Below are 25,809 nucleotides of genomic sequence, written 5' to 3' on the forward strand. Positions count from 1 at the left end.
ATAACCAGTTTTTAGTTAAACACTAGTTGTTGCTGTGAATGTACTTGTTGTATGTGATTAACATTTAAATCAGTAAGCTTTGAGTTAAAACAGATTAACCCCCAAAATGTGGATGGGTCTTATCCTAATCATTATCCAATCAGTTGAAGGCCTTAAAAAAAAAAAAAAAAAACACTGTAGAAAAAGGAATTCTGCCTCCAAACTGCCTTTGGACTCCAGCAGCAGCACTTGCCTGGGTTTCCAGCCTGCTGGCCTGCTCTGCAGATTTCAGAATTGCCAGCTCCTACAATCGTGTGAGCCAATCCCTTAAAATAAATCTCTTTATATATATACACACATGCTGTTTGTTCTGTTTCTCTGGATAATCCCAACTAATAACAGTGACTGGTTGGATATGGAGGGGAAGTGGGAGAGAGCAGTAGAGGATAGTGCTTTTGGAGATTGAACGAGTGGTGGTGACACCAATCTCCAGGTACCGAAGTCAAAAAACCGAGACCTATCTCTGCTTTCTTCCTCTCACCTCCTAAATTCAGTCACCAAGTTCTTTGATTTACTTCCACTATTAATCTTGAATACATTTAATTACCCCCATATCTCTTTGCAACCACCTTCATCCAAACTTTCTCTAGACTCTTCTATGATGACTTCCCAGTCGGTTTTCCTTCTCCCACCTTTCCCTCCACAATCCATTCACTACACGCCAGGCAGTTTGCTTATTTAAAAATGTAAATCAGATTGTGACACCCCTTTCTCCCAGTTGAAAAGCCTTTAGTGGCTTCTTGTTTTCATTTTTTAATTTTTTGTTCTTGTTCTTTTAAATGTTAGAGCGCAAACGGTGTGGGGGGTGGTTGCGGGGAGGGGTAGAGAGAGGGAAACAGGATCCAAGCTGGCTGTGCACTGACAGCACAGAGACCGATGCAGGGCTCAAACTCACTAGCCCAGCCGTGAGATCATGACCTGAGCTGAAGTCAGACGCTTAACCAACTGAGCCACCCAGGTGCCCCTGGCTTCTTGTTATTTTTAGAGTAAATTCCAATTCCTTACTATGGCATATAAGGCCCTACAAGTCCGACTCCTACCTCCTGTCAACCCCCTATGTCATTCTCTCTCATTAACTTCATTGCTTCTAGCCTTATAAGGCTACTAACCCTTTTCCTAGTTTTGGACTTTGTACTTGCTATTCTTTCTGCCTACAGTGTTCTTTCCACACCTCTTTGCATGGTTGGTTTTCTTCTTTCATATCAGAGTTCAAATGCTACCTTTGCAGAGCTCTTCCTGATCTCCTGCCTGCAAGAAGCCTCCCCCAGTTACTCTATCTCATTGCTCTGTTTTTGACATAGCATTATCATAATCTTTAATGACCCTGTTTACATATTTAATGTCTGTTTGCAGCATGGGGACCTTGTCTGTTGTTTTTACTACTATATTCCTAGTGCCTGGCATATAGTAAATGGTCAATAAATGTTTTTGAAAATAACTGAATGGTGCCTCTCATCATAATAAGAATAAGGATAAATTAACTTTTGGCCACATAGATCTTGACATTCGAAGGTAAGTATCTATTAGGTTTTTGGCCGATGTCTAGTAGAGGGGTATCCTGTTGAATTGGTATTAGACATTATAATTCATTTTCAATAGATTTTCTCTTTTGTTTCACCCTCACCAAGGAGGCATCTGATTGTAATCTAGTTTCATAGGGAGAAAACTTTTGCCAGTAAATGAAGGAAATTGAAATCTGGCTTAAAACTAGTGTCTCATGAGTTTATTGGTATGAACCAATTCCCCTGAATCTCATCAATTCTGGGGTGCACTGAATCAATTTTCTGGACTTTTAAATAGAAGTCCATACTTTGAAGTGTGAACTCATTCATTCATTTATTTATTCAGCAAATAATTATCAAGTGCCTACCCTGTACTCAGTATTGTTCTAGGTTCTGGGATATTACTTCAAGGTTTTAAACCACATGCAGTTGAAAATGGGTTTGTAGAGGGCGCCTGGGTGGCTCAGTCGGTTAAGCGGTCGACTTCAGCTCAGGTCATGATCTCACGGTCCGTGAGTTCGAGCCCCACGTCGGGCTCTGTGCTGACAGCTGAGAGCCTGGAGCCTGTTTCAGATTCTGTGTCTCCCTCTCTCTGACCCTCCCCCTTCATGCTCTGTCCTCAAAAATAAATAACGTTAAAAAAAAATTAAAAACAAAGAAATTGGTTCGTGGAGATGCTATGGAAAAATACATGGGCTATATGTAGGCAGCATTGATAGATTTTTGAGGCAGAAATTGAGAATTCACAGTATTGTGCATGTTGCTTTTTGAAATAAGGAAGCAGGGAGACAATTGTCTAGAATTATGTGCCAGGGATGCCTGGGTGGCCCAGTTGGTTAAGCGTCTTACTTAGGCTCAGGTCATGATCTCGCAGTTCACAAGTTGGAGCCCCCGCATCAGGCTCGCTGCTGTCCAGTGCAGAGCCTGCTTCAGATCCTCTGTCTCCCTCTCTCTCTGCCCTCCCCCCACTTGTGCTCTCTCTCAAAAATAAACATTAAAAAAAAAATAGAATTATTGTGCTGAGAATTTATTCAGTCCTTAAAATGAATCTGTGATTCACATGGTAGTCCTCTAGAGGAGCCCTAAAAATCACACAGAACAGTATTCTTATTTTACAGATGACCAGAGTAATTGATCAATGTTTGTTGAAAAAATTAATATTAAAATCTCTGCCTACAAGAACTTCATCATTAAGACCACAGGATAGGGGCGCCTGGGTGGCTCAGTTGGTTGAGCTTCTGACTTCGGCTCAGGTCACGATCTCATGGTCCGTGAGTTTGAGCCCCGCGTCAGGCTCTGTGCTGACAGCTCAGAGCCTGGAGCCTGCTTCAGATTTTGTGTGTGTCTCTCTCTCTGACCCTCCCCTGTTCATGCTCTGTCTCTGTCTCAAAAATAAATAAACATTAAAAAAAAAAAAAAAAAAAAGACCACAGGATAATAAATAACAGCAGAAATGGAGATGCCAGTGGCTTCTTTTTAAGTGAACTGCCTTAAGCACTAGACTCAAAATCTGAGATTAAGTGAAGTAAGGCTGAAGAGGAAGTTTTAATTGCAAACAGGACCAAGTCAAGACATTTATAAAATACCAAAATACTGAGTCATTACACATGTAAAAAGATTGATTTATATGATACAAGAAACTGACCTTTTTTTTATTTAACCCCAACTGCTACCCAAAAAAAGCCTACCCAAGATTTTGTAAGCATGAATGACAGCATCTGTCTCCATTCAACTCCTATACATTTGCTCTTACTTTTATATGGTGCATAAAATCCTACAGTTATCTTCCTATTCCTGTCCGTTAAATAGACAGTCCATACTCTCCCTAAGACTTTACCAACCTCCTGGCCTCAGATTGTCCATTAGGGTTATCGCACCGAATGTTTGTGGTCTTACGAGAAAGGGAAGACGTTGTATGGAGAATTAGGTTAACTTATTTAACTTTAATTTTTAAGTTTATGTGTTTATCTTTTTAAAAAAATCTTTTGTTTTTACTGTGTATTTATACTTTGAAAGACAGAGTGCAAGTTGGGGGAGATAGAGAGAAAGAAATCCTGAAGCAGGTTCCAGGCACTGAGCTGTCAGCACAGAGCCCAACGCGGGGCTCAAACTCACGAGCCGTGAGATCACGACCTGAGCCAAATCAGAGTGCTCAACTGGACTGAGTCCACCCAGGTGCCCAATGTGTTTATGTATCTATTTTGAGAGTGAGCAAGAGCAGAGAGGGGCAGAGAAAGAGAATCCCAGCAGGCTCCACACTGTCAATGCAGACCCTGACACAGGGTTCAAACACACAAATCGCAAGAATCATGATCTGAGCCAAAATCAAGAGTTGGAGGCTTAACTGAGCCACCCATGAGCCCTGAATTAGGCCGCCTTTTGTAAACTCTTTTAACTGATCTCCCACCAACCCCCCTCCTCTTTCCCTGTATGGTAAAGTGATCTTTTTCAAGATAAATCCAGATCATCTACTTCCTTACTTGATGTCCCCTCCACCCTGCAAATCAAGCCTGGCTTTACACTTCTTCAGTACATGTTCTACAGAATCTCAACCTAATGCTTTTTCAGCCAACCCAAGCCTGGTTCCAGACTAGATTGTGGCATTCTCAAAGCCATTCTTCCCCTTCATGACTCTTTTCCCAACATTATCAGTCTTCACTGCTAGACTGTAAGCTTGAGGGCAATGTCAGGGTTGTTTTCTTCTGCCGTTCATAAAGCCTGGAATAGTGTCCTAACACATAGTAAGGCAGCGCTTTAAAATGACTGTTACTGTCATTAGGAAGGCTACTTATAGCTTTCAACAAATATTGCCATACACCAAGTATAACATTAAAGCTCATTATGATAGCCACCAAAAGTTCTAGTTCATTTGGTTCATCCATTACTAAGCAACTACTAACCTTGGCAAACCATTTATATAAGCCTGCTACCCAACTACTTACCAGATTTCTCAAGCCATTCAGTACTGTCTTCATCATCCACTTTTTTCTTAACACTCACGCATATTTTCATCAAACACATTGTTACAAGGTGACCCTCTCCACAATCAGTTCTGTGGTCTTCATGTGAATGCACCCTACTGCTCATGTTTTTCTTTAAAAAACTAAATGTGGTTATTACAACTGCCTTGATTTTCTGCTGTCCTTTTCAGCTTCAGACATCTCCCCAAACACTGTGGCATGTATATCTCCCTGCATATCTGCAAAAGAACTAGCTGCTTACCATTTCTATTCTGGTAGTTATTGTATATTGCCTTACATTTATGATGTCTTGGTATCATTCATCTTTGTTAAGTCTGAAAAGTACATCTTCGGCACCCTTTGCACAGATGACACACATTGAGGCTTAGATACCTGCTTTTGGCTAGTAAGTTAATGATACCTATGGACTTGAAAATCCAGATCTTTTGATCCTGAAAGCTCTTTTATAACCAAACTCCCAAGTCAACTATTCACCCTGAAGTCGTCATTTTAAGATTTTAAAGTAATCTCTACACCCAATGTGGGGCAGAACTCACAACCTCAGATCAAGAGTTTGCATGCTCTTCTAAGCCAGCCAGGTCATTTCTTTCTAAAGGCCCCTGTACTCAGTGACTCTCAAACCTGTATGTGCATCAAACTCCTTGGAGCTTAGGGAAAATACTTAAAAAATCTCATCACAGCCTGGGGCTAGGGGAAATGAAGAGATGCTGATCAAAGGGTAGACCTCCAGTTGTATGAGGATCTAATGTTCTGGGGACCTAGTGTACATCATAGTGACTACAGTTAACAGTACTGTATACTTGAAAGTTGCTATCAGAGTAGATTTTAAATGTTCTCATCTCACCCTAACAAAAATGGTAATTAGGTGAAGGATGTTAACCTTATTGTGATGAACATCTCAAATATTTGTATCCAGTCCTCATACCATATACCTTAAACTTACACAATGTCAGTTTTGCTCAGTAAGAAGAAAAGTCTCACCACAGAAATCGGGGTGGAACCAGAATGCTATTTTGTAGTTATGTTGGTTCATGTTATTTTGCCCACTACATCAAATAGAAATTCCTCATCTTAGGTTCACCATAATCTGGTTCTTTGCCATCATCTCTTTTTTCAAAACTAGCCCCTTTATTCACATTTTATTCCACTTCTGCACACAGTAGGTCCAGAAATTGTCATTCTGCCTGTCTGTAACCTATTCTGTGTTCCTTACAGGTACATCCTGAAGATATCAAAGGGGAAAGTAATGTGAAAAAATCACGTAATTGTAACAAACAAGCAAAAAAGCACTATACAAATATAAGCTGTTAGATTGTTTCTAATGGCTGATAAAATATCGTCAAAGAAAAGTGCTTCCATAAAAGTTTTATTTATCCCCACAACAACCCTGTGAGGTAGGGTGATCAGGGCATTTGAAGATGAGAAAACTAAGTCTACATTACTTGTTCACGGCTATACTGCATAGTAAATATGTAGAAATTAAACTGAGATTTTTAAATATCCATGACTTTTATATTGATTCACATGGAAAAAGGCAGAGAGAATATTAACTCCCCCCTACCTTAATGCCAAAAGGACAATGCCTTGAAAAATCCCATTTCAAAAGATGAAAGTAGTATTTCATTGCTTATTTCTACAAAGATTTATAAAAAAAAAATAGTGAAATATTTTACAATTAATATATATAATGGTCTCATTCAGGGATGTCCTTCAGCTGTATATATGATCAACTATTCCAAGTGCTAGAAATGCAAACTCTTAAAAAGTAGGAGATAAGAATGATAATGAGCAGTAGCCTCAATCTTCTTTATTATTCCTCCATGTATCTTGAGTAAGTTCTGTGAAATCTGGTCCCGGTTTAAAAAAAAACTACCAGAGATGTCTGGTAAACTTTATTTTAGTTGCCTACTCTCAAACACCGTCACATTATTTAAAACAGTGATTTCCCAAAGCTGGCTATTAGAATCACCTGGAGGTCTTTAAAACACACACACACACACACACACACACACACACAAAACTCTCAGGCCCCACTCTAGATCCATCCAGACAGTTTCGCAGGGGGTTAGGCTTTTGGAATCTGTATTTCTTAAGCTCTTCAGAACGATTCTAATGGTCAGGTTTGGGAAACACTGATGTATTTTAAAATACTAATATCAAAACCATAAAGTAACTAAGTATAAACTTGCTGCTCTCTTCTCCCCTTTCTAAAAATTTCTCAAAACACATTATACCCCCAGAACTCTTGCCTCTGAGCAAGTAATTTCAATTCAAGATACAGAGAAACATTTTATAAAAATGTATCCTAGTGAGTGAGACTTGGATTCCCATAATAATTTAAGTGGCATTTGAATATAAGATACTGAGTTTTGTGGTTCTTATTCTGAAAATTTTAAATGTGTTTTATATAGGTTCCTAGCAGGCTTTCAACTTGGGAAGATATGAGAAGTAATGACATAATCAAGCATATCAGCACTGAAAAAATACTATACTCAAATATAGCTCATGAGAGGAATAAGAAAGTGAATGAATGACAACCTAAGGCCTTTTGGCCCATACATTTTTGTTCCCAGTCCACTCTTCCCCTATAAGGGGAAATAAAATAAACATTCTTTCCTAGTTGCTTGGCATAGTTATTCAGTGGGTAACTATTAACTAAGTTAATTTAGATACACAAGATTAAAAGAGATAACAAATAAATACCTAGGAAGACAAAGAGAAGTCAGTTCAGAAAACCTTAACTAGCTAATGATGTGGTATATAACACCATCGTGTTAGTACAATTAAATGAAGGCTTCAGTGTCCTTTACATTTCAGCTTTATGTGACTGACACAAGATGTGGAAGAGATCTGATCCTTATGAAGAATTCTGTGCTCGCTGTAAAGATTTGTAGGAATAATGACATGCTTTCTTCACTGATGAGATGAAGTCTCTCTTTTTCAGGCAAGTTGACTGAACAAAACAATGAAAACAAACTTCTTTAGAAGGCTGAATAAAGTAATTATCTAGCTGAAAAAGTCATTGGCCAAAGATCTTTTTTAAACCATTCTATGTTTAACACTTAAAAAAACAAACAAAAAAAAAAGCCAACAACAACAACAACAACCAAACAAACCAGAAAAACCAGAGAAATATAAAAAAAAACAATGTACACATCCATTTTCACTGACAGGTACAAGAAAATAGCCATTTATAGAAGTTACAATGCTTTCAACAGCTCCCTCCCCCCCAATTTTGGGAAACAAGATAAAGCCATCGGGTAAATAAATATACATACTAGCTAATATAAAACAATTATGGTTTCAAATTGTTATCAACTCTTTAAGACTCAAGAAGAAATATGGTGATATAAATCTGATTAGGGCTACATATATTACACAGAATTAAAAAACACAACTGATTTAAACATCCTAACAATAATACAAATATTTAAAAGAATGTCTTAAAAGCCAGACATTTATCACTGGAAATATCACAATTATAATATGTACTTCAGATATGTTAATGTGTATATAGGTCACTTTCGCTGTGTCTTATCAGGTATGCAACTCTCCTGCATTTCCTACAGTCAGTTTTTAAGAGTTCATGTTTCCTGTGTGAATTGAAGGAGCTGGGCACATCTCAATTCACAAAATAAACACCTCCGCTTAACTAAATGGAAGTGTGTTTAAGATAACATTTACCAAAAGATAAAAGAAAATTAGGGGTAATGAGAGGATAAAACATGTTAAAGTAGAAGGAAGCTGGATAATTGTCTCTTTATAAGTATTTTAAATTTATATTAACAAATTTAAAATGACCCAAATTAAGTAATGAAGAAAAATAAATTGGTCTCGAAAAATTTTCTCAGGTCATATAAAATTTCCCTTTATTCCTTTACAGAATCTTGTTATGCTAGATTCCTTTGTCAGTTGACTTAAAGAACTCTCCTAGCATGGGACTGAAAACAGTTTACCATTAATAAAAGAGGACTAAAAGTTGGTGTTTATTTAAAGTGCCCACAGGCACAACAGTACAGGTGCTTACATTTCCCTTTAAATCATGGGAAAGCCCTTTGAGACTGTGTTTGCTTAATCAGAAAAGCTTTCAGCAATTATAATGCACGCTGAAAGCTTAGATCTTCTTGTATAGGTTTAGGGTTTTACTGTTTGAGCATAAAAAGGGGAGCAAGGAGAAATGTAACTAGGTTCACAATTTTGAGCAAGAGCGTATGTAAAGGTAACGTATGTACATTTTATTTCAAGAAAGACAGAAGACAAACAGCATAAAGATGCCCAGATGCCCTAAAGATAAATACATTTCAAAGATTCTCATTAAAATGAATCTGGAGTATTTTTCCTGCAAGCAAAATACCTTTCTTTAAATTAAAACAAAAACAAACCAAAACAAATTAAAAAAAAAAAAAAACCAGTATTCTGAATTGCAAATGCGTTTGCTTTTTTTTTTTTGCAGAAAATCTGCCATGATTATTTTTTTTTAATGAATAAGGATTTTCCACAAAACAGGCTTGCTCTACATGCTAGATTTTTTAAACAGTTCAGTGACACAATATGCTAACTACATACACAACAGATAATATAGTAAGAAAACACTCAACCTGATGAAAAGTTAAAATCTTCATTAATACACTGAAAATTGACATAACTCATGCCTTTAAAATCAAAAATACAAAAATTAAATGTTTTCCTAAAAAGATTTCCTTATTTTAAGGATTCATTTGAAAATGAAGCTGCATGTAATTTGTACAATAAGTTGTACAAGTAAACAGGTAATATACATAAAAAATTAAGTGACATACTCCTCAATTATCAGTTGTCCACCTTTAATTTCCAATACTGTACTTTCTTAACAAGCATACAAAATATCAAACTTCTCTTTAGAAAAAGTGCCGTTCTTTGACATCCTTTACACAAAAACAGTCTGAGCCTGTGGCATGTTAATGCAGTCGAGAGGCAAAGCATACTAACTTTTACAAATTCTACCTTCCATAAAAAGCCTCCCGAAAAGGAGATTACACGCCACTATAAAAATATCAACCTCTTGTGGTAGCTGCATTAGAGAACCAAGGCTTGAAGACTATTTTCATATAGCATAGAAAACCACTATGAGAGCATATTAACTGCATTGGTGGCTTGGGAGTTTACTGTGCCACAGGATTATGCATAGCTACTGTAAGGTACCAAGACTGTTACACAGAGTTTTAAATTGATTGTAACCAAGAGCATAACAGAGGTACTACCAGCCCATGCAAAATAACTAAAAATACTGAGTCACTGTGCTGAATACTTCATTCCTGGAGAAAACCAAAGGCAGCAGTAACCAAATCAAGCCCAACAGATGACCAAACTCATTCTCCTCAAAGATTGGTGAGCACAGTGAAGTCTGAGGTATACCTTTATCCGTTAAATCCGTGTGCCATTGCAAGATATTACCATTTGGGGAACACATGCCATCACAATGGTTTAAATCTTTTGAATATTAGTCATTCATATATTCTTATCTACCCAGTCCTTTGATTTTTTTTAAAAGATTTCACCTACAGAATATTACAGAAACAAAATATAAATGCATGTCTTTCTAAATGAAACTTACATGGACTAAAAGTAGAGAATATTTTTAAACAAATATACAATATGCAGGCAGACAAAGCAGGAAAACGGCCATTCAAATGTATAAAAAAAACAAAACTGACTATTTCCAGAAAACTAGGAAGCGCCTCAACTAAAAGGAATGCATAATGAAAATCTAATCTAATACAGGTCAAAAATGTAAAAAGGTTATAAACCTTAACAGGAAAAATAAAACAACTTTTACTGGCCATTCCTGTTGAAATGAGAATCTTAAAGTAACAGAAAAGTGGCTACAAACCCACTTAGAGCACCAAACAGAGAGAAAATAAAAGTCCATTTTCATCTCTGTTATTATCATAAAATCCTGTGTGACTACAGGTCAAACTGCTGGTGGCAGAAACAGAATTCTTTATAAACTGCAGATGTCCTGTACATAAAAAAATTTCACCGGAGTTGCACTAGTTCTAAAGACTCTTCTGTTTTAGCCTACCTACTGTATGTATTCAATCTGAGATAAAGTCTCTTTCTGTAACCCTTGATTATTATTGGGCACCAAAGATAAGAAAAGCAAGACGGGGTACAAAAATGCAAAATTTCAACAGTAATGGCAATGTTTTTGTCTTAGTCCAAAAGGGTCCTGCATTCTCTCCCCCTTCAGTGATTTGACAAGTCTTTGTACTTAATCTGGGGGCAGCAAATCATGCAAGCGAAATCTGTCTCTGATGTGAGGTCGAACATCTTCATTCTGTGTGGAGAAAAAGACATTTTAAAAGCCATGTAAAATATGATTCCGTAACACTGTGAACATTCTTCCTTTGCAGAGAAAATATACCACTATTTATTTCACTTTGTTTGCCAAATATAAAGATACTACACACAAGCAGTTAACTTAGAATTAAATTTAGATTAAAAGAACTGTCATTAAAGTTTTAATTCTGTAAAGAACAATTATGCACTAAGAGGCAAAACCAAAAGACTGGTAAAAGTGTTAAGCCACTGAATTCTACTTTATTTATTAGGAAAAAATAACACCAGAATAAAGTTTCAGTAGCACAAGCATTAATTCTAGACCTGAACTATGAAAGCAAAGTGAAATCAATTTAATACTGTTAGTGACTTCGTAAGAAGCAGCCCAGTGAAAATAAAAACATTCAACCTGCAAATTATTAAATACTAAGAAGCATGATTTTGATATAGTTTACAAGGTTAGAAAATGCTTGTAATCCTTTTCAATTTTTTTTTGCCCTGATCTCATACCAAGTTGACTTTAAAAGTCAGTGCACATAAAGTAATTAAAAAGATTTACTTCAATAGAGTTGAGGCAACAAGTGCAAAACACAACAAGATAAATAAGATACTTACCAGTTCTACAAGCTTCTCCAGAAATGGAATCAATTTTAGGAGTTCATTATCATTTTTATCCATAAACCAGCTTTCTATAGGGATTCCATTAGATAGCTAAAATAATAAATAATTAAATCCTTTTTATTACATTTTGCATACTTTATAAAAACTTAAAAGAAATAACAGATACTTAAGTACACAGTGATCTGCAGAAGTTACTGTGAAAAGGAATGCCATCAGTTTATGGTTGTTACATTCTGACAATTCAATAGTGCAAGAAACAGATGTTAAGGGATACATCAAAGCCTAATTGGTTTTTTAGCTTAATGTCTTAATATATATGAAACTAAACAAGAAAGATCCATTGAAACAAGTTTTGCAATTACGTAATTAAAAATATACTTTATGGATTAAAAAAATAGTTACTATTAGTCTATGCTAGGCACTGTGAGAGGGGTGTTGCCAATGTAAACACTATCAGAAAGCCTATATACTTTTACACAGGGACTGTGTGACATTCATTGTTCTATTTCCAACAAATAGCAGGATAACCTGAAACGGCAGGAACGTAACAAATTGATGCAATGGTATTTCACTGAAGAGAAGTTTAAAAACGAGAATGCAAACCACATTTTATAGTAAATAATCTCTAGGTTATCTTTAATACTAATGCAGAATACTATATTTAAGATGGTAAATAAATGAAATTATTTTATCCAGGAACCAATATGAAATTCTTAAAAATATATTTCAAAATGTGACCAATGACCTAAATTGAACACATTTCAATACCATATGCAGTTTTCCCCATTTTTCTTTTTTCATCTTTTTACTGTTTACTTTTCACTTGTTCTTTCTACACCCAACCCAATTTCCACCATCCCTACTCTGCACTGATTTACTGTAAAGGAAATCTCAGACCTATCACACAAACACATTCATAATGCAATACAAATCTTGCTGGGTGCCTGGGTGGCTCAGTTGGTTGAGCTTCCGACTCTTGATTTTGGCTCAGGTCATAATCTCAAAGTTTGTTAGTTCAAGCCCCTCATCGGGCTCTGCACTAACAGCGTGGATCCTGCTTGGGAGTCTCTCACTCTGCCCCTCCCTAGCTTTCGCACAGACACTTGCTCTCAAAAGTAATAAACAAACATTTAAAAAAAAAAAAAGAAAAAGAAAAAGAATGGGCACCTGGGTGGCTCAGTCGGCTAAACTTCCAACTTTGGCTCAGGTCATGATTTCATGGTTCAAGAGTAGGCTTGGTGCTGACATACTGATTTAACAACTGATAAGAATGCTATTAACTGATGTACAGCTTATAATCTCTTCTTATCCAGAATTATTACTCAGATTTTTATCTATGTTTTCATTTATTTAAAAGAAAAATGTCCACAAGAAATATAGCAATTTGGCATTTCTAATTCTAAAAGATAACACTAAAAAGGGAAATTCCACCAGTGAAAATCCTGTTCTCCTATTACATTCTGTTTGGCAGCATTTGTTCTCATCGTGTTTTTTTTTTTTTTTTCCAATCTCATTTTGTTTAGCAACCCTCTCTTCATACCTGATATGCAAAGGCTTGTGGTGAGTTGTCAATTATTATAGTCTTTGAAAGATCTCTTCCAAGGATATTTAAGTCCTTTATATAATTTCCTTGTACACAAACACAATGTTCACGGAAAAGCCGATGCCTGAACATAAAAATAAAAAGAAATTAACTTAAAAAAAAAACTCCAAAAAGTGTAACACATACTGAAACATACACACATACCACAGGCTTTACAGTTTTAGCCTTATTTTCTCTCACAAAGGAAATTCAAATACAAATGTGGGCCTAAGCTTTGGGCTACAGTTTTACTTTAAAAAATGTTAGCAATTATTGAAACCTTACAACCAAATATTACCATGCCTTTAAGAACTTTGGCTTATCCCAAAATGTTATATTAAATTATAAAGAGGGATTAAAAACTCTGTAAATTGTTTTTGTAATTTATTTACCCAGGAAAGCTCAGTTCAGATGCAGCATCTGGTTGTGTCATCGAGGTCCTGCTTTTTAACCAATTTTCCAGATGGTTGACTGAGGCACAAGGAGGTCAAGTGACTTGCCCAAGGTCACACAGTAAGTCAGTGGTTAGCCCCGCATTGGAACCCAGGATCCTCCTGGCTCCCAGTCCTTTGCTCTAACCAGAAGACCACACAGCCTCCCTATCCCTGTACATGCCAGAATAGAAAATATAAGAAGGAATGTTTCTGTGTTGGCATTTTCAAAAATGTTTTTCGTTTCCCTTATAGTTTTTGAGAAAAGCTGTGGAGGCCAAAACGAATGTTTATTCCATCACTTCATACTTTTCCCAAACACCCATCTTCCTTTTAATTTCGTGTGAGTGTGTATATGAATATTTGAAAAACAAGGATTGAATGAAATGATGAATTCAGATTTAAGTATTACAAATGTAAACTGATGTTTCACCAATGATAGATACTTAACTGAAAAATGGTGTACCACTAAAAGCGACTGAAGGTCTTATAATACTTATATACTGTCATAATTACATAATCTCATTTAGCACTCAAAATGTTAGTCTTGGAATATTACTAATAGTTAATACTGGTCACCCTGAAATACTCCATTTGCATACATTAGTAATTTGATGGTTTGGCTTCCTTGTGTCTTAATCCCACTAAACAATTTTTGAGCAGCTAGGGCCTACTTATATATACCTATATTTTTAATTATGGAATTTCAAGAAAAGGGCATTTTCCACCAACAAAATTGGCCATAGCTCTAACAACAACAAAACCCAACCTTAAAACATCAGTCCCAGTGATGACGACAGAGTTTTCCAACCAGAAGAAATGTAGTAGAAACAGTTCTCTCCCCCCCCTTTCTATAAAGAATACTTTAAATTAAATGATCATCTACCACTGTATGGTTTAAAGACTGTTCTACTTTGAAAAGGTAAAGCCAGACAAAAGAATTAAGTCCGGATGGGCCTATAAAAGATTCCATTTTTATCTGTACAAACATTCACATTTGAGGAAACTAGACAGGCAGGTGCAGCAGGTACACGCAAGTCACTATTGATGTTTCTTTTGGCAATAGCAGCAAACTCACCCAAGACAGGAGACAAATGAACATGTATGTGGATACAAATGATAACTGTAAATAAATTACACTAAAATCCCTCCAGTTATTCAGGAGCCTGAGAGTCAATAGCAGGCATTTGCAGTTTTAGAAAGGAACTACTCTTGCCAGTCATCAGATTTGCATTTGGAATCATGAGACTCAGATCACAGGAATTTGAGTCTACCTTATCTTCAACATAGTACTCTAATGCATACACTGTTCAAAAAGCTCCTCCTGTTTTAAATTATTCAAATACTAGATACAAAAACTAGATAAAACAAATTTAAACTCTCAATGTGTAGGTTTATAAATGTAGTTTAATGAAGGTGTTAATTTGTAACCATTATAATTCCATGACTATGATTTGTTCCCTAGTAAAATGAAAGAAAAGCTCTAAAAGAGAACAGAAATCTTTAGAATGAATGAAGTCATCAAAACAAAATCATTTGTGTACTTTTGTTAAAGTTAGATAAAATAAGCATGCATTATACCTTTATGAAGAGAAAAAAAAAATTCATTTGTGTGTCTAATGCTTGCTTATATTGGAAGCTAAAATGGGAAGGTGACAACAAGGACAAATTTTGCTCCTTTAGATTAAAAAAAACAAAAACATAGTTCTATTTACAAGAAAGCAAATCCCCTAAACGTGGACATCAGAAAAGTCTTTTAACATAGTTGTAACCACTCTATAACAAAGGTACTATTAACAGTAGAAATTAGGACTTTCCACTAAAAAAATATGGGAAAAAGAATTCAAGAAAATGAATTCCTGGCTATTAAAGCTTTTATGAACCTTTTCTGGCATCTCTCTCAGCATTCTCGGTTAAAAAAAAACAACAACATAGATTAACTCTGTCATCTTAGAGGATGCAGCAAAACTGCTGGCAGTCTTAGTATTTCATTTCTGTTGACAAGAAATAATGGAACTGATTTTTAAACTGTTTTAAGATTACCCGAGGCACTCCCACCTAACCAGGAACACACTGCATCTGCTGGCTCAGGACACACACAAGGAAGTGAGTCCAGATCGGGGTAACCTGAGTGACTAAACCAAACTGCAATTTCCAATTAGATTCATGTAATGTTTTCTTTCCATGGAAGAGAAATTTGCTCTTGAAAAAAGCAAAAGAGTTTAATTTATCCTTTCTGTTAAAATTAACCTTTATTTTCTATGCCATTAAAAAGGTGACATAACATGCATTATCTCAGAGACATAAGGAAGTGAAAACATCATGCACACAGTGAAAAATTCCACATACCCCCAATCTCCCCCCAGTCCCCAAAGAAGTGAGGATACAGATGTAACAGGAATAAATACATTGATCTTTGTATCCTTTAAAGAACGTCTGTCTGAAGTTAACATCATTAGGAACTCTTAAAGAGTTTGGGGGCTTAAAAAAGATCGTTTTCACCATTCAACCCAACAAATTCTCTATATATGCAGCCAACTGAAATGGCCATGAAAATTAAATAGAATCCATAGTAATTTCATAGATCAGTGTGACAGACATTTCTACTATTTCTTAATTAAATTTACCTGACCAGTTGCTTTTAGGGTCTAGTATGTCAGTAACTGTCTGATACACCTTCTTAGAAGCAGTAAAAAGAATGATCTATAATTCAGGGGAAAAGAACGTAATATTATACATGATCTAAATATGGGTACTATATTGAATAAAATAAAAATACTTCTGTAATTAGCTTAAGCATGTTTACCTCATACATCTGAGACATTCGCTCCAGGAATTCCCTGAAGAATGGTCTTAATCTCACGTAAACCTAAAGAAATAACAAAAATAGCTTCAGTAAATAAACCTATAAATAGAACAACTTATTTATAAGATATGTTGTGTTCTACTTTGGGTATAATTTAAAAGTTCATATTTTAAAGTAATAGAAAAGTATACTAAGTACCACTCAGCCAAATATATTTCACATACCAAATACCACTTAAAACAATCTTTGGTAGGGTAACAATAATTATTGGTGATGTCACTTCTTAATAGTTAAATTGCAGCATACATATGATAGTACTTTGTGGAATATAATTTTAATAACATTTCAACTAAAAATGAAGGTTCCCTTTGAGATTTTGATCCACCAATCTGCTCCATCTTCCAGCCAGGTAGCATCCATCCAATTATTAGGCAGGCTGTGTGTCCACCTCTAGCTGACCTGTCTCAATGACCTTCCTCTATACTCAGAATTTCTTCTCAACAATCACCTGCTAAGAATACCTTTATTTTAAATCTCTATTAGGTAAATAATGTTCAAGAAAGAGATGTCTGGATTGGTGGGTTTTACATAACTGGAATTTTTCAGAATTCAATCTTGTTCTACATTTACTGATTCAGATGTGGCATCTAAATTAGCACTACTGGGTTACTGAGATTGAAAATATAATAAGGCACACCAGTTATCAAAACCGACTGGCAATATCAGGAAAAACTACAGTACCCAAAGAACTGCCTTATATACGTTATTTCCTTATTTCTGTGTCTATCTTCTTGCCTACATTTAATGTAGCTCTTACTCCAATTTTCAAAAAGCACAGAACTATAAGCCATGAGCAACTACTAAAACTGACATACAAAAGATTTTAAATTGTTTCATTTTGTGACAAACTTTATAAAAAGAAAACTTATACTCAAAGGTGATTATTACCTCCAAACACCACGAACAACAAATATATATAGAACACCTATGCACCAGAGTCACTGGATTAAGATTAAAAACAAACAACAACAAAACAAAACACTAGTGGCAAAAAAACTCAAAATCTAGGCTTCATGAAATTTATTCTGTCATAAACACACATCCACACAAAAATGCCCTCATGATAAAATCCAGTTCTGGGAATGTTTCAGGGCAGAAAAAGGAAATCATGCAAAGGATTCTAGGAGGGTAGCGACCATGTACTACCAATCTTATAGTTTCCAAAGCCCAAAAGGCATAAGACAATACTAAATATATAGTAAGTGCTTGAGAAAAAAAAATACATTGAGTAATGAAATCAAAGCCAAGCAATATAAACAAAACAAATAAAGAAAGCAAGCATATATGACTATATAAGGAAAACTATAGAGTTTTCCTTAAAAACTGATCACTGTAGAAGACAAATTGTGAGTGATAATAATATCATTCTACCCCTACCTCCAGGCTAGAATGATAAAGTTTACTTCTTTTTAATCCTATTAGGCATTTTATCTCAATTTCTTGGCTAATCAAAACAAAGTAAGCCATATACCCCTAAGTCAAATAAAAATAAATCCTCAGTGTCCAATCACGATCATTTAAAATGAGGCCCAAGAAATCTAACTAATTTTGACATTTCCATCTTAAAAACATTTGGTATACCCTGTAACCAACCCATGTAACTGATGGATTGCCTTAATAGAAATACCATTTTTTATTAACTATGGGTCTTTTCAAATAGATTTGTGATGATTAAGAAAACAATCAATTTAGTCAATACTTCTTTTCCGATTACCTCATCCCAAGGAGGATGATAAACTATGAACCATCAGAGCCTTTTGTTTTGTTGCTAAGAAAGCTTACCGTTTACATACATTTAATTAAACAATATGTTATTTTTGCATTTATGTAAATGATTTCATTTGGTCTCAATATCCCTGTTATCACTTGCTCCACACTATAAGCTAAGGAAGGCCCTCTGTACTTTGGGATTGCTTCCTCTGAACCCTAACACCACTTCCATTTCAGAGGAATACTTCTATGTAAACGGTATTATCCAAGCATAGTAAATGGAACACTATACAAAGGTGACATTTCAACTTCTTATACATGACTTCCATATTAAATCAAACTATAAACTTCATTATACATTGTACTTACTACTTTGACCATTCTTAATATAAAAATACATCTTAAAACGACATTACTTTCAAAATGTACTTGTTTACAGAGGATGAAAAAAAGGTAGTACTGAAGATGGGGGAATATATTGCTAAATTATTTCCTTACCATGAGAATAGAGTAATTGTTGGCTGTAAAAGTTCCTATCCCCAAAACAGATTCACTATTTGAACAGGAAGGTCATTCAGGATTAAAATATATACACAGAAATTAATGTGGTTAGTGGGAAAGAGAATATAGAAAGGTACAAAATAACAGTGAGCAGAGGTGGAGGTTCTGCTATGTGCTACAAAGGTAAAATCTCAGAAAGAAAAATAGAAATGGAGACACAAGGCCAGCATGGTCTAAGTCATTTGGATGGATATATTAAAGCATAAATATATAAAAGTCAAACACTAAGTACTGTCTAGTAGGAAACAGAACAATTGTTAAGGTATATATAATACAAAGAGACTATGATCACTTATTATGTTAGGTCACAGAGATATAGAAATGTACAAATGCACAGAGGCATGCCTCCAAAATGCTTCAAAATCTATTCCACAGATGCTCATAATTATATTTTTCTTCTTCTTTCTCATAACAAAGATTCTTGTCCTGAGCTGCCTATTTCCCTTTTTCCACATTCTTTCCCTACTTAGTATTTCACCAACAACCATCCTTCTTCAAACTTGTAACTTTTCAAAATCATGTAGTCTCCCAAATGTAAGATTAGGCTAAAAGTTTCACTTCAGTCTGGTATACATATGTCCCTCCAAATATACAGCAATTATTCTATCTACCCTACAAATAGTTTTAATCGATCACTAAATATGCATTTTTAAAAGTCAAAACTTTAAAAATAATGCAGAATGCTATAAAGAAACAATTATTGTATAAAAATACCATACCCAAAGATATGTCTTAAGAGCAATGACTACCCAAAGATAGGATTTATGAATATGTTCATTATTAAAACTTTAAAAATAAAATCTACCAGAAATAACTGCAAAACTGTGATAATGGAACTAATCTTATATGATCTTGCAGATTGATTTTACTAAAGTTTAAATTTTATATAGAAAAAGTAATGTGTATAACAGAAAATATTACATTACATCAAGATACCTGATGGCCTGTACTTTCTTTAGTGTTAAGACAATGAGAATGTCCTGTAATTGTGTATGTAGATAATCCTACCAGGCCATAATGGTTAATAAAACTGAATTTAATAAAAGCAGTCACCAAAATAGCAATCTAGTTATAAAATGATTATAAATATTTTGTGGTAGTCTGTCTAAATTCAAATTCATGACTAAATATTCAATGTCAAGCTATATATACTGAATAATCTCTATTTGTTTACCAAACCTTATTTAATTTCATAGGTAATTTCACTTTTTAAAGAAATTTCATATATAACTTTAACAACATGAATGAAGCAGCAGAAGCAGGAGAAGAAAAAGGAGGAGAACAAGGAGGAGGAGGAGGAAGAGAAAACCCCCAAAGCAGCTTCACTTTGTGGGCAACTGAATAAGGAAGAAACAAAAACAAAAAACTCTTACATGTAAATCTTTTAAGAAAAAGTATTTCTAAATAGTTTTCAGCACAGATAATATAACTTTAACATATTCAAAAAGAAACATTTTTTAATAGTTATTCCATGATATCTTGAATTTATTGTTATACTGATACAGGTTTATTTTATTAAAAAATTTTTTTAAGTAATCTCTATGCCCATCATGGAGCTCAAACTCATGACCCCAAGATCAAGAGTCACATGCTCTACTGACTGAGGCAGCCAGGAGCCACATATTGACATAGGTTCAAAAAAAACCCCATAAAAACAGTCAATTCTGTGGGACTCCTCCACTTAAGAGTATGGCACCCTTTAAATAAAAAGATGATTGGTAAATGCTATTTACTTAATCAGCAGTAAGACTTTTTTTTTTTTTTTAATTTTGAGAGACAGAGAGAGAGAGAGAGAGAGTGTGCCCACGTGCACGTGGGGGAGGGGCAGAAAGAGAGGGAGGGAGAGAGAATCCTAAGCAGGCACTGCACTACCAGCACAGAGCCTGATGCGGGTCTCAAATTCACTAACCATGAGATCATGGCCTGAGCCAAAATCAGATGCTTAACTGACTGAGCCACACAGGCGCCCAAGTAAGACTTTAAGGCAGTAGAAAACCAATAATCCTGGGGAATGTGAAGAATGAGATGCTACATATAACTGAAAAATCTTACCATGAGTAGATAGATACCACAGGTATAACAAGTGACTGTCAATTTGTTAACCCTTCTGTGCACCTCAGTCTCCTCATACATAAAATGAGTAAAATAAGAGTACCTACCTCATAGGGTTGTTGTGAAGATTAAGTTAATACATGTAAAGCACCTAGAACAGTGCCTGGCACACGGAGAATGCCAACGACTATTACTTATCCACCTTATTATTAACCAGTCATAAGGAGAATAGCTGGAATGAGTATGATTCTATGGGTCAGAACTGGGCAACCTAACTGAAAAAGAAAGCCCTACAGCTGCAATCTACACTTTTAGAAGAGAGAAAATAATCAGGAGTTCGATCAGTTGATAGCTTCGCTATTTAACTTAGTTAACACTTTCTTAGCATCAATACTAGAGCACAGAGACAAAACCCAAATCCTCTTCATAGAAAGAGGGTTGCTCAGGTAGGCCCTGCAGAGACCTCAACCTTATAACCCCCGGGTGACATTACAGTCATCCTTTGTTTAACACAATTCCAACAAGAGGTAGATGGCTGCTGGGGATAGTATTTGTAGGCAGATCAATCTGAAAATGAATAGGTAAATACTAAAACATCAAAATAAAAAATAATAAAATCAAAAATCCCCACACTAAAAACTTCTGCAAAACATTACACTAAGTAGAAATAAATTTGAAAAGGAATTTTCCTGTAGAGTCTACATGGGATAAAATGAAACTTAAGGTATCCATATACGTAAGTTAGCAATGAAGCATAATTTTCAAATAAAAATTGGCATATATATATGTTTTATATGTATAAACTATTGCTGATTTTATTTAAATAAAGTTTAATCATTTTAAAAGCAAAAAAAGGTCACTTTAGTAAAACAAAAAATGCTGCCTTTAAAAACAAGCTCTAAACTGCCTAAATGATTTAATATGCTTAGTAATTAACTGTCACGTCTCCTAAATTTGCAGCACATTTTCAGCTGTTGAACAAGAATTTTCCATGCTTTTTTAAGGAACTGCCTCTAATTTTAAGATACATTTACAAAGACTACAAAGAGGTCCCCATGAAATATACTTTATCATCTTTGAGAGGCAGCTAACTATAGGTTTCACTTCTTTCTTTTTTTAACCTAAAAAATCAATAATGAATAATTACAATGAAAAAAAAAAATAGACCAATGACTAGTTATACTTACTAAGAAGGATAGGAAAGTTACTTTAAAATTACCTTTAATATTAACCTACAATTAGTTATCACAGTATTGTTCCCTACCAGCTAAAATATTACCTTAATCCTCAATACTAAGTGTCCATGAACCCCAAATGTTCTTTTTAAGGTATATTATAAACACTCCTTTTGTACAACAAAAATTATGCTTTATGAAGGTCAAAACAAAATGCCTCTTGGTTAATGTCAATTTAAGTCAGAGCTTGAGAGGAAGAAAAACTTGATTAGGTATTTACTACAAAACTCTTCCTTTACATGATTGCTTATTTCTCCATAAAGCAAAAATAATGCTGACTTTTCTAAGAAAGACTATACAGAAGAGATAGAAGCCACTGACTCTCTACTTTTCTTGTTCTGTGGGATAAAATATTTGAGATCCTTATGAAAATTATCCTAGGCTGTAAGGTTCCCAAGAAAAAAAAACAAACTATAGTGATGGGGAAAAGTCTAAGCTTTGCTAAACGTGGGGTTTCCCGCCCACCTCTCCCCCCAACTTTTCCCATAAAAGCAACCTCTACTAATAAAACAAAGCATCCTTTATCAAGTAGCTCCCTACAGATCCTATCTCTCCTTGAGTGCTTACCACAATCTGATTTCTGGACAGCTGACCCAAAGTTTGATGATTTTACTGATCTTCAGAAAGCCACTGACTGGCTAAAGTCTTATTGGTGAACAGAGTCAAAAATCAGATGCCCCTGCCATACTTTACAGAATGAGGAGTTGGACAGCACAGTTACGTTTGGCTGCACTGTGGTGAAACATATGAGGCATCTTCTTTTTGTCTTCAATTAGCCACGTTTGGGCTGAGTAGCTCTATTACATCTTCAAAAAACTGAGCTCCAGTTCTTGATGGAGATAGAGGAAGGTCATTGAGGAGGTGGTTCAGCTCAAGAGCTAAGTGAAAAATCTGTCTTTTGATTCAGTCCTGCTTGTGGATAGAAGTCATCTTCTGGATGGAAGAGGGAGTGAGATGACCTAGAGTCTTGAATTGGTGGATCTGCAGGAACAGAAACTAAATACAGTGGAGACCTCTTAACTGAGTAACACCACGAGATGGATTTCCTGACAATGTGTCAATATAAGCTAAATATAAAAATTAAATATGTGGATTGGAACTGATCATGCACTTGTTTTTCCAGGTATCAAATGCATCTGTACAATTCTAAGAATAAATAATGTTTTCCCAATAACTAACTGTAAAACACTTCATGGAAAAACAACCAATTTAAAGGGGGAAAAAAAAGACCCAAACAAAAATCCATACACTTTGCCTCTTTGAGTGCCATACCCTCACTTTAAAAACTCACTTTAAAGAATGACTTTTTCTCTCCATCTACACAAACTAAATCTCTCTACCCAAATAGTATTAGTAACATGTATCAAATTTTGAGTTGAATCTTTTAGTTTTTTTGAATCTCCCAGAGAAATGGAATTCAAATACACTCAAAATACTAAATTGAGGCTTGAATGATCTACCTGCTCAAAAATTCTGAGACTTGCATTAAGTAAGTTGAGTCCTACTTATCAATCAAAAGGAGAGTATATACCATGGAGTCAGGCAGTCTTTAAATGTGAATAGTGGTCACCTTAAATTTCCCTCAAACTTTCATCTGAAAAAAAACTAAGAAAGCCCACAACCAGATTATAGTGGATCTAGTTTTAAATTTCTCTATATATTAACAAGAATTTTGATGAACATTTGATTACTTACTTCCACTTAGAATTTGAGTATGTAAATTTACTGTATATACTCTCATAATTATTAGACCAAGGGTCAGCAAACTATGGCTTATGGGCCAAATACATCACTTATTTTTGTAAATAAAGTTTTACTGGGACAAAGCCATGTTTATTTGATTACATTCTTACTGTCTATGACTAGTTCCATGCTACAATGGCAAAAAAAAATATTTGGAACAAAGACTACAGAACCTAAAATATTAAAAACTGGCCCTGTACAGGAAAAAGTTTGCCAACCCCTGATTTGGACGATTATTAAAACATATGTAAAACAATTTACACTTTAAACTGTTTTGAAAGAAAGAAAAAAAAACAAGTAGATTTAAAATTAGATATGGGCCAACCATAACAAACTTACCACAAAAAGAAACCAAAAGCAAAGTAAGTCCCAAGAGGACACTTTATCTGGCGTTGATTCAGGTGAAGAATTTGATCCTATCTTAACATTACAATTTTATTTTTTAAGAATTTATACATAAATGCTATGGAACTGACATATTCAACAGTATACAGATAAATGCCATGGAACTGTTCATTTAAAAATGGTTTATGTTGTGAATTTCACTTAATAAATTATTTTTTAAGAGTATATACAGTATTTTACAGGTTTCTAACCTTTAAGTGGGCCACATTATATTGCAGTGGTTAAATATGTAAGTTACATCTTACCTAATAATGTGGTTTCTCCAAAATCTCTTAGATCATCTCAGACCCTTGTGTATATTTCTTCTTTGCCAGTAGATGGAGACAACACCACTGAAAGTTTAAAAGACATCATTCCCTGTTTAAAGGGAGCTTGCTGGTCTGAAAACTGGGGGAACCCTAACCCAAGATTTCTTCAAAGTTATTTTTTAAAAAGCAGACAGAATGGCTATGCCAAAACCAGAAATCCAAAGGAATGTACCCAATATTAACTACGGACATCCTCAAAAATTTACTAAAGGGGGACTAAACTCTGTTTATGATGTAGTAACTAATAAATAATATTAAAATGCAATCATCCCTATAACTTGGAAGACTCAAACTTCCTGCTCACTGCTCCTAATTTAAGCTAGATCATTTATTTTTCAGTTTCAGAAAATTTAACTCAGAATATGAAAGAAAAAGAGTTCTTTGAATTACACAAAGGTAGATGCAGTACATATATAGTTTTTCTAAGTATTAGTCATATGCACTGCTAGAAGCCTTTTATTCAAAATAAGACAACTATCCAGATCCACATAAAAATAATAAGAACTTTATTAAAAAGAAGTGAATTAAAGCAGAAATGGTGAAAGCAGCAAGAAAAAAATTCAACCTTATGGTCACAATGAAAAGAAATGCTCATGAAAGGAAAGACTCAAACTCCTCCAATTTCCAAGTTTATTTCACTATTAAAAATGACATACAGACCAAAACTATCTGCAAGAAGTAAATTTCAAACCAGAAAGCTTAAGAAGTCATCCCAAAATAATTATTTAATATTTTTCAAATGACAACTTTTCTTTCCAAATTCAAAGCCTGAATGGAATTTTAAACAAAAAAAACAAGGTAATCAAGCTAAAAAGACAAACCTATTAAGATACTGCTATACTATTTATATTTACCAGAAGACTCCTGTCCTTAACATGAACTAAACAAGAACAACCTATTTGGCAGAAAATGTCTTATTAAGAAAAAAGATTACCTTAAACCAAATAATAACCAGTTAAAAATGAATACAAAAATCTTAAAATCCCTTATATTTATGTATAGTTTGCTCACTCTCTGATCAAAAATCAAAACTAAAATCAGGTTCCATAGAAGGGAAATGAATATAGTACTCAGATATTAGCATGCCTACAATGACTAACTAGGTTAAACTAGAACTGACATAACTGCTAAAGTAAATCCTCTTACGACTCATTACAAGATGAAGTCGGTAAAGTAAATCCTGAACCACAAACTTCTATTTAATTATAAAATTTTATGATTCCCAAAAGAGAGTAACTATCATGTGCTAAGAAAACTATACCCACATTCTAACTGCCTATTAAGAGCACATAAACAACCATAAACACCTTTTCATCATCCACATGGCAAATGTTCTATGGCTTTATTTAATCCTTGGGTTGGCTTCCTCTTGACAAAGAACAAACTTTTTGACCTTTCCCAATCCTTCAACAACTAGTATGGATGAAGGTAACGCTAATTAACAGCCGCCACCAC

General features: G+C 34.8%; 1 protein-coding gene across 4 annotated transcripts in view; it reads right to left on the reverse strand.

Annotated features, from left to right (window-relative positions):
- Positions 1 to 7,541: 7,541 nt before the first annotated feature.
- The window catches only part of CTDSPL2 (CTD small phosphatase like 2), an 81,463-nt gene continuing 63,195 nt past the window's right edge, over positions 7,542 to 25,809 (reverse strand). The window contains exons 9-13 of one of the 4 annotated variants that reach the window (XM_030318285.2): positions 16,281 to 16,343; positions 16,102 to 16,177; positions 13,002 to 13,128; positions 11,456 to 11,551; positions 7,542 to 10,838 (exon numbers count right to left, since the gene is read on the reverse strand). In XM_030318285.2, the coding sequence (XP_030174145.1) occupies positions 13,079 to 13,128; positions 16,102 to 16,177; positions 16,281 to 16,343 (189 nt within the window). In that variant the 3' untranslated portion in view covers positions 7,542 to 10,838; positions 11,456 to 11,551; positions 13,002 to 13,078. Of the gene's footprint in view, positions 10,839 to 11,455; positions 11,552 to 13,001; positions 13,129 to 16,101; positions 16,178 to 16,280; positions 16,344 to 22,465; positions 22,895 to 24,291; positions 24,379 to 25,809 lie in introns of those variants that run through there. The other 3 variants (XM_030318286.2, XM_032593647.1, XM_030318288.2) reach the window with 3 other exon arrangements.

The sequence above is a fragment of the Lynx canadensis genome, chromosome B3 (assembly GCF_007474595.2).
Source record: "Lynx canadensis isolate LIC74 chromosome B3, mLynCan4.pri.v2, whole genome shotgun sequence".
Taxonomy (NCBI): domain Eukaryota; kingdom Metazoa; phylum Chordata; class Mammalia; order Carnivora; family Felidae; genus Lynx; species Lynx canadensis.